The sequence below is a fragment of the Ixodes scapularis genome, unplaced genomic scaffold (assembly GCF_016920785.2).
Source record: "Ixodes scapularis isolate PalLabHiFi unplaced genomic scaffold, ASM1692078v2 PGA_scaffold1__304_contigs__length_218370807, whole genome shotgun sequence".
In the NCBI taxonomy this organism is placed as follows: domain Eukaryota; kingdom Metazoa; phylum Arthropoda; class Arachnida; order Ixodida; family Ixodidae; genus Ixodes; species Ixodes scapularis.
In genome coordinates this window covers 105,267,074-105,276,428 of record NW_024609846.1, presented here as the reverse complement: position 1 = coordinate 105,276,428, position 9,355 = coordinate 105,267,074, and the positions used below count along the sequence as shown (strand labels likewise).

At 50.1% G+C, this 9,355-nt stretch overlaps 1 protein-coding gene across 2 annotated transcripts; it reads left to right on the top strand.

Annotated features, from left to right (window-relative positions):
• Positions 1–1,814: 1,814 nt before the first annotated feature.
• On the top strand, positions 1,815–8,638 carry LOC8042592 (serine/arginine-rich splicing factor 1B). Of its 2 annotated transcripts, none has more exons than XM_002415618.4 (4): positions 1,815–2,172; positions 2,509–2,672; positions 5,788–5,960; positions 6,977–8,638. In XM_002415618.4, the coding sequence occupies exons 1-4, from the start codon at positions 2,006–2,008 to the stop codon at positions 7,142–7,144; spliced, it is 672 nt and encodes a 223-aa protein (XP_002415663.2). In that variant the 5' UTR covers positions 1,815–2,005; the 3' UTR covers positions 7,145–8,638. The 2 variants fall into 2 exon arrangements, with proteins under 2 accessions (XP_002415663.2, XP_040070214.1); XM_040214280.2 differs by having other exon boundaries at positions 1,904–2,172; positions 8,089–8,638.
• The last annotated feature ends 717 nt before the right edge of the window (positions 8,639–9,355 follow it).

The following is a 9,355-nucleotide window of genomic DNA, read 5'->3' as shown; positions in this document are numbered from 1 at the left end:
CCTGTCCCATCCTGTGACACAAGCACGTAACTAGAGGGGGTTCATGGAGCCCGGCCCGGCCCGGCCCGCCGCTGCCGCCCCCCGCCCCCAAAACAAAATCCTGGCTATGTGCCTGCGTGACGTCACGGCAATGAAAAGCACAAGTATATTTCAATCTTGGATTGGCATCATACACGACAGTGGTAGGAACATTACTTGTGTCGAGCTAGAGAAGCCATATTGGGGGCTACCCCAGCTACGTCCACACTGGCTATCATGGCAGTTATGTGCGATGCAGACTAAAAAGAAGTCTCGTTGCATTGTTAACACAGACATCAAGTCCACTAGGAAAGGCCAGCTGTGCCATCCACCTGTTCATAAGCGAGCTGGAGTTCATCAAAGCACAACCGAGAATCTCTCGGAAGTACTTGGTTCCTTTTCAGCAGTTATTGAATGAAAGCACAGTGCAGTGGTGATTACCATCAGCACAGCCTTGCCACTGGCACTGCTGTCCCTCGAATGGCACATGCACGACATGGCCTGCAAGCCACATATATCCCTAAAAGAAAGCTGCATAGGATGAACTTACCGTGGCTAGCGTCGCCACCCAGCGAGCTTGCACAAACCCTCTGCATGGCACGCAGTGCTGTTCAGAACAGAGCGGCACTGGCTAGCCAGTTAATGCGAAGGCTTGTAGTGTCTTGCCGCTGCCTTGGCAAAGCTGCAAGTCACCTCTTTCACGCCTTGTGGTGCTCATCAGCTTCAAAAGAAACGGTGTTGAATCGCGACCGGCTATAACCTGTCGCACAAGGGAGAAAAGGGTGTGAATGTGCAGACTCCTATCTGTTTGCTTTTGTCTAGCGTGTGAGTTTTGTTTGAGAAGAAAACAACAATGACACTTCTTTCACAGTAATATGCAAAACAAAAACGAGAACGGCTCGGTTATTAATAAGTTGTGTGCAGCAGAGGCACGGGTGCGAGGGCGTAGCTCCGCAGAATGTTCTTTTTGCACGGCTGCTCGTGCAAAAAGGGCGCTTTTGTGCTCGGGCCTGTGCCTTTTCTGCACACAACGTATGTTACAGAGTGTATAGCACGCCTTCGAGAGCACTCGCGTGCGGCGAGAAATCCATCATATACAGGGTACGATCGCAGGAAACCTCGCAGGGGTGCAGGAAGCTGCAAGTGCACGGTGCACCAGAATGTGAAACTAGAGGTGGTAATAGTATTTCACAGTTTGAGAATATGACGTTACTTGACGTAACTGCCTTACCGGCGGATGATAAGGGCCATCGGAGCACGACCAACTATTTGTTGTGATCGGGGCATTCGATTGGACGCGGGTTGGTAAAGATTTGAAAAACACGAAAGAATAAAACATGTAGGGACGAAGACAGACAGCGCAGTTCTTTGTTGACATGAAATGTAAGATCAAGCACATTATTCTGTCGGATCAAATGGTTTTGTTGAATTAGGTTTAGCTCGCAAGTCAGCCGTTCTTCGGCGGGCTTTCAGCTTTCTGCGATGGTTGTTTTAATCGTGAACGCAGGCTCAAACAATGTAGGCAGCGGCGCCAAATAGATCTGAAACTAAGAAACAGCTCGGACGCCTGGAACGAACACACATAGAGATCACATCACAGGAAAACTCAAACCACCCACCTTTCGTTCGACGACGGTACGTCAGGCACGATGTTTCCGATGTTTCCGATGTTTCTCCGGGCGTTGAGGAGACCGCGGCTGTTTCCGTGCTCCTATTGGTCGTGACGTCACCAAATTTCATCCAATAAAGTGCGCGCCGAAGTTTTCTCTAGTCGCCGGTAAATCAAAGCAGCAGGCAGCTACGAAGCCGCCCAAAATGCCGCTTCTTTATGATGAAAAATTTGGAACATAGAAAAAAGGACGGCTCATGTGTCTCGCGCTATCTCGTTTTTTACGGGAAATTTCGAGACTTTCGCGGGTGCTTGTTTTTCGGGTGGGGTGGCCATCGTCCGTGAATATTTGCAATCCTTTGCGATCCTGTTTTCAGAATGTCTTTCCGAGGCAATGAATGCAGAATTTACGTCGGGAACTTACCTCCGGACATCAGAACCAAGGATATTGAGGACCTGTTCTACAAATTCGGCAAAATTACGTTCATCGATCTGAAGAATCGCAGAGGTCCGCCATTCGCTTTTGTTGAATTCGAGGACCCAAGGTAACGCTTGGTTCTTTTCTCCCGCGATCTTTTGTTTAATGTTTTCATAAACAGAGTTCTTTATAATTATAAGTTCGTACGCTGTTGCGGTCAGTTAATACGAAGCAGGGTTCTCAGTGGCGTCGTCTCAGCTGACTTTTCCCATCTTCAAGGTTACTGCGCGGGGTTTGTTTTGGCTTTAGGCGCGGATGCGCGCAATGCGCACGTCATCAGTTTTCTCGACGACGCGACCTACGCGATTCGTTTCTCTGCGTGCTGCCCCTTTGCTTTCGCTTCGTATCGCTCAAACTTTGGAGTAAATTTCCACACTTCTGTATTGCGTCTATCATTTTGCAGGGATGCTGAGGACGCAGTTCACGCACGAGATGGATACGATTACGACGGATACCGGTTGCGTGTGGAGTTCCCGAGGGGTTCGGCCCCGGGAAGGGGCGGGATGGGTCCCGGCCGCGGACGAGGACCTCCCGCCCGCAGGTCGCAGTATCGCGTTCTCGTTTCAGGTGAGCGCCGTTTTTCAAGCATGTATACTCCATTTCACAAGTTTAATGCAACGCTATTCCTACAGAGCAAGGCGCGTGCCGAGCTCTGCAGTGTGTTCGGTCCGCATAAACACTCGCGCAAAGAAAGTTCTGTCTGCTTGGACCACCCACCCCACCATTGGCGTACAAGGGCAAGGGGAGGAATCATACTTTGATTTTTAGTTTCTTGGCTAGGGGGCGCAAGCTACCTCCCGTTATAAAGGGTACGGCTGTTGGAATACATCTAGTGGATGACGACGTGGTGACTGCACTACTACTCTGATTTCAGATGCTGCTTTTAAGTGTACAAAAGTTGCAAAAATTGTTGAGTTTCCATTAGAGGACAATGCAGCTGCATTGCTCATATTGAGGTCGTCAACTGCTGATAATAAGCTCGTTTGAGAAACTCCCTATGCACAAAGCTAGCGCACGAGCATGCCATTCATTCTGGAGTAAAGCTATACGCACTACCTCGTGTAAAGCTATATGCACTACCTCGTGCACCTCGACCGGAAATTGCTATACACACAATGCAAAGTTCGTATAAAATGTAACTTTTTTGTTGTTGGGCATTTGGCGATATTTACGACGTTTCCTTTTAACAATTATACCCGCTAGAAAAGAAAAAAAATGTTGACGAAACTTTGCAGAACTAAATGGTATGGGACTCCCTTTCCGGAGGTGCGATCGGGGACAGCGGGGCAATGCGGCGTGTACGGGTTAAGTTTTGTAATTAGCAGCCGCACACTGTCGCCGCAAAGCGGCATGAACGCAGGCGGGGAGCTAGGTTAACGCGCTCACCAGTGATCATGCGCAATCCGAAAAGGGTAACCGAAATGGCACGAGCTCTCCTCATAGTGAGTATAGCCATTTCCTGTCAAGATGCACAACATAGTGCGTATAGCTTTACTTTTCTTTCTGAGCAGGCTGGCCCTGCTAATGTGTCGCAGGCAAGCTAAGCAAGAAACCCAAAGAAAATTACCATGCATCATTCTCTCACGGACACTCTAAATAATAGTCCATTGCAAGTACTGATATCACATCAAGCTACAACAGAATTTGCTTGTGACCACACCATTAAGCATTTTATTGCCTCGTTGGCACATCATTTGATGGAGTTGGTCTGTGCTTGCTAGCAGTGAGACTCCTAGCTCACTGCAAAGGTTCATGTGTCAGTGTTTGCCACAACACTGCTCGTGGGCAATCACTTAGTGTGTCCTGTTGCGAACGTATACTATCTTTGCTCCCGTGAGTCCACCTTTGAAACTCTTAGTCTGCTAGAAAATTCTCAAGAAAACACTTTCACATGAGCATGGCTTCCAAGCTGAAACTGCATCAATGTGCTGTGCCCTTTTGAATGTGATCTGCGGAGCAGTTAATGCTGTTTTTTTCCTGTCTGAAAAATTCTCCAATGACACCATGCTGGCCAACCGTGATTCGCAGTGCAAGAAGGAAGGAAGAGGCACTAATGGCTGCCGCTTGTGATGGCTACTAAAGAGCGAACCATTTATCAACACTTGCGGCCCCCTTTTCCTTATTCTCTAAAAGTTTGTAGTTGGTAAGATACCTTACCATGGGCTTTCCCCTTTTTTTCTCTCCTATATTCGTTGCTCTATTGCTGCATCTGAATTGCCATTAAGAACTCAATAACAGTTGTGGGCTACTGTTACTATTAGAACACATGTATGTACTATCGGGGGAAAAATGAAATGTGAACAAAGGAGCGCATGGCTCGCAGTACAGGCTGCGCCGCCTGGAAGTAAGCCTAGGGTCAAGGGCGTGTGGTACGCCCCTCGCTTGGCGCTTCAGAAGCTTCGGTATTGCGCCGAAGCTCGGGAGGCGCGAGGAAGCTCAACGCTAGTTGCAGCTAGAGCGGCGAGCTTCCTCGCGCTGCACGCGGCGAGTGAGCAACGATAGCGGTGATAGCTTTTAGCACACCGAGAGGCGCAACGGCGAAGCTTGGGAAGCACCGAGCGAAGGGCATGTACAGATGGGAGTAGGCCACACAGCCTCGCTCTTAGGCTCACTTCCAGGCGGCGCAGACTGCACCACGAGCCACACGCTCGTCTGTTCGCATTTCATTTTTCCCCGATACTACAGGGGTTTTTTTGTAAGTGCATGCCAGATCACTCCTGCATTAATTATTAACTTTAAAGGTATGGTTTCAATTAAAGACCTGATGTCAGTCATCCAAAACTGCTAAATCTGCCCATATTACATGATATGAGGCACATGCAGCATTTTACTAAATTCTGAAAAATTGAAAAATTGCTCTATTTGAACGCATTTCTAGCTTTTGATTTCTTATTGGAGCGTACCTTCGCACTAGCAATCCCGCCCCCGTGGTAAAAATGCGCAACCTGCTTGCGCCGTCGCACTTCAAACGTAAAGACGAGTCTTCACACTTGCACTGAAGTCAAAAAGGCAAACCTCGTGCCAGTCCAAACGTTTTCTTGTCTAACCTCTTTTGGGTGTGATGCGTGGTGGCGCACATACGTTGCACATTTTAACCTCAGGGAGCAGGATTACTGCCACGGAGGTGCGCTCCGATTAGAAACCGAAATCCCGAAACTCGTCCAAATTAAATATTTTTTCAGAATGCTTTTAAATGCTGCGCGTGCCTTATATCCTTGTAGTGTGGGTGGACTTGGTAGTTTTAGATTATTTGCTTCAAGTTTCTCATTAAAACCATGCTTTTCAAATTAATAGTTCAAAAATTTTATTACTGGAAGTAATTACTCAGTTATCCTGAATGCTAGTAATTTTCCTAAATGGGCCCTTTGGCACAGACCACTTTGGCATCAAGCTTATTCCTGCGCAATGCATAGTTTACGCAAGAGCAATTTGGCCCGCGTTTTCCAAATAGCCCTGAATATTCAAAGCTAACACAGCCTGCATCACGCCTTAGTAACAGAGTCAACAAACGCCTTTTCTACTTATTCGAGGCATTCTTTTCTATAGCTGCAATACGTTGAGGAATTGGGAAGCAGCTCACGTGCCTGTCATGGGAGTCTGATTATGCCAGGGGTGGACGACTTACTTGAGAGATGTAAGTTGTTCTTTTTTTGAAGCGTGTGTATTTGTGTTCCCCCCACAGGGTTGCCTCCCAGCGGGAGTTGGCAGGACCTGAAGGATCACATGAGGGAGGCAGGTGATGTGTGCTATGCCGACGTGTTCAAAGACGGCACTGGAGTGGTGGAGTTCTTGCGTTACGAGGACATGAAGTATGCCGTCAAGAAGCTGGACGACTCGCGGTTCCGCTCTCACGAGGTGGGTGGAGCTGCCGCCTCGGCAGGCGCTTGTTCTCTCGCCCGGCTTCCAGCTACACCAGAGCTTTGCTGTGGCGCTCTCTGTTTGCTCGTGGATTGTGCAAAAGCTTCAAGCTATCTGCTGGGAACATCTGTCATGCACTTCTGTAGCTTGCAGCCTATGCCTTGGTCGGTGCACAGATTGAGGTATAGCATGATTGGAATTAATGTGTCGCTGCTACAAATGGTCCAGGGGAACTACCACAATGCAAATGTAAAATAATCCAAAGTTTACTCAGGAGCAAGAACTGTAACTAAATATTTAGACCTTGAGTGCTACCATCATTTATTAGTTAGATCCGTTTAACTCACTTGTCATTTTTTAAATTTCATTATTGTTTTCAGCATTCATCTGTGCATTTTAAAGCCCGGAGCTGCTCTCTTTCATTTTCATTTCAAAATTTGATTAAAATGTCTCGTAACAATATCATTCTTTTCATAGTCACTGACATGACGGGAACTTTAGGGAGTTTCTTTAGCTTAGCCCTCGGCTTGTAGCACGAGGTTTAGCTAGGTCTCACGTAGAAACCACCGAAAACTAATCTCTTAGCAACATTGCCAGGTAACTCGTGACTGCGCGTAATTCGTGCCTCGAGGGTTAAGCTCAAAATTTCATCCTGAAAGCCTCGTATGCGCCGTACGAAGATCCAGTCGCCGAAGCGGACCGGCCCGTGACAGAGTTGCACAGAAGTTCCATTGGACAAGCGTTTACAAAAGTCCCGTAGGGTGTGTGGCACCTCGGTAGTCGGCGGACCCCTAGTGGCCCTGTAGCAAGGGGCAAACGGGGACGCCGTGGGAGTTGTGCACCGTCCCTCCTGATTTTGGGTCGCTCGTCCCCCGCGGCTCGAGCTGCTCCTCGGCACTGCCTGCTCGTCTTATGCCCGGAGGATGCGCCTGTGGACGGACGGTCTTGCAGTGCGGTCCTCTCTGACGGACGGCCCACCGCCTCCGCCCTGTGCGGCCCCCTTGCCCTTGCAGGGAGAGGTGTCATACATCCGGGTGCGGGAAGACTACTCCAGCCGCTCTCGCAGCCGGAGCCGCAGCTACTCTCCACGCCGCTCCAGGGGCTCCCCGACCTACTCGCCCGCCCGGCGCTCCGGCTCCCGGACTCCGTCGCGGTCGCGCTCCTGCTCCCACTCCAACTGAGCTCCGGCGGCCGGACTGTGGCCAGACAAAGCCAGAGTTGCTCTCAGGATACGCCGGGACCGTGTGGGTTGTCGCACACGTGCCGGGCCCCATCTTGTACACTTCCTCTTTTGTCCGTCTCTTTTAAGGCACCTTCGCACCATACTCTTGCCACCTGCTCGGTTCTTGCCGAGGCTACCGTCTGGGAGGGTTGGGGTGGGTGGGGGCTCTTTGTACAGTTGATTGGGTTAAGAGATTGGGAACGGGACAATCTGTTCTTCCCTACTGGCTTTCCCATAATTATGTTTTACTTTGTCCTAACGTCTTAGGATGCGCAATGGTGCCAGCACAGCTGTTTGCTTAAAGCTAGTTCAATCGACGGACGGATGTCTCGGTGGTAATTTTGCAATTTGGCAAAGATGCGAGGCCTCCCGAAAGTCGAGTGCGAGGGTGCCAAAGCACATTGCTGTCTCCCATTCGAGCGCGCTGCACCGGTGGCCGGGGTTGCTCAGCAGCGGTCGGCCCTTTTCGTTTTTGCATTGTTTCGAAACTGTGCGGACTTCACCACATCATCCCTGGTGCTGGACTGTCTTTGTTTTCATTATGCCGGCATATTCTCGCGAGTCTTGTATAAATCAAGTTGTGGAGCTTGTGTAACATTTCAGTTTACGTGGGCATGTCTGATTTCATTGTTTGCCTTCTGGCACACGAGCACGGGCCTCTTTCACTTGGATAGCACTTGATCTCATCCCCTCATTTGATAGAGAAGGCCGCCGGACAGCTTGGACCTTGTTTAGCACTCCACGCTCTTTAAGCCTCCAGTGTGTAGTAGGCGTTTGGGCGTTGGAGCTCACAAAGGTTCCCTTGCCTTCTTGTGCGACCGCAGTGTTTTGTGTTTGTCGAGCCCCTTTCTCTTGTGCAGTCGGTGGTCTTCTCCACTTGTCTAATCCTGTTTGTCTGTCTAGATTTGCCACAATGGAGGGATCGCACGCACGCTGAGGAATAAAGTGGAGTTTTGTGTGACGGACGGACGGATGCACGCACAGTGTGGAGGAACTAGTGGGAGGAGGAGGCACGCATAGCGGCGCCCCGAGGATTGGCACAATGCGGAGAGGAGGGACAGCTTAGCTGTAGGGGAAGCAAGAGGACCACGCTGAGGGAGCAAGCGCCGGGGGAAGCATAGCATAGGCAAAGGATGGCACCTCGGCGGCGCCCGGATGAGCGGCACACGCAGGCGGGAGCCGGAGGTCATCCGCTGTTCGGATCCCCCTGTCCCAGGGTAGGCCTCTCCGGTTCTCACTCCACGAGTGTTTGCCGCGTTTCTCTCGCTCGCGCCTTTTTCTGTCGGGCTTTGCCGGGTCGGGTCCCCCGCATGGGTGGCCCCAGTGTCGCCCGCGGTGCTTGCCGGCCCCGTTCCGAGGGTCCCTTGTTTTGTTTTGCTAAAGTCTGCTCGGGGCTTTTCTGTAAGTGCTATCTCGTAGTGTGGGTCAATAAAGTTTTGCTTAAAACAACTTCTGTATGGCAGGTGCTGTAGATGGCTTAAGGTTTCTCATGTTTTTCTCTTTAGTCTTGGGATTTAACCACCATGGGGAACGGAGGGGGAGGTCCCGGCAAAGCACGTTGTGCGACCGATTCTTTGTTTTGCGGAGGCTGCCATTTCCTGCGCTAACCCGCTGTCCTGTTTTCTTGCCGAAGGTGCTCACTCCTGACGTGGAGGAGGATTGACACGCAGGGGTTCAGGACCCGTTTTCAAACGTGTATGGAATCTGGATCGTAGGATGGATCGCGGGGATTGGATCCACACGTGGCAGGATGCAAACAGGTGTTGTAAAAGCCAGGGCTGGCAATGGTGGGGCTCTACGGACCTTGTGGTCTCTCTGGTGTTGATTTTTGCTGCTCAAGAGTCCCTACCTCTGTAGTGCCATAGTCTGACCTGGGTCATCCATGAGACTGATGTGATGTAGAGAGGCTGTTTAGGTATGGACAACTAACTTTGCTAACATGTAGGGTCTCGTGACATTCTTCAGCGCTTGACTATTCTCAGTCTCACCTTAACATGGGCTGCTGGAAGGGCTACACGTGTGAATGCGTGACTTTAGCTAGTGCTCTTGCTGAACAAACTTGTGCAGCCAAGGAGCTACCGTAGAGGCAAGAAAACTCTCCTATAGTCTTCTCTGCAGTTCATATTAATCTGAGACTGCGTGTAATCTATTATATTGCAGGAGGCAGTGT

What these genes read in the sequence shown, in the direction of transcription:
- LOC8042592 (XM_002415618.4), top strand. Translation starts at nt 2,006, where the DNA reads ATGTCTTTCCGAGGCAATGAATGCAGAATTTACGTCGGGAACTTACCT. An exon ending in GTTGAATTCGAGGACCCAAG is followed by an intron (nt 2,173 to 2,508) that starts GTAACGCTTGGT and finishes ATCATTTTGCAG; the next exon opens with GGATGCTGAGGACGCAGTTC. An exon ending in GTATCGCGTTCTCGTTTCAG is followed by an intron (nt 2,673 to 5,787) that starts GTGAGCGCCGTT and finishes TTCCCCCCACAG; the next exon opens with GGTTGCCTCCCAGCGGGAGT.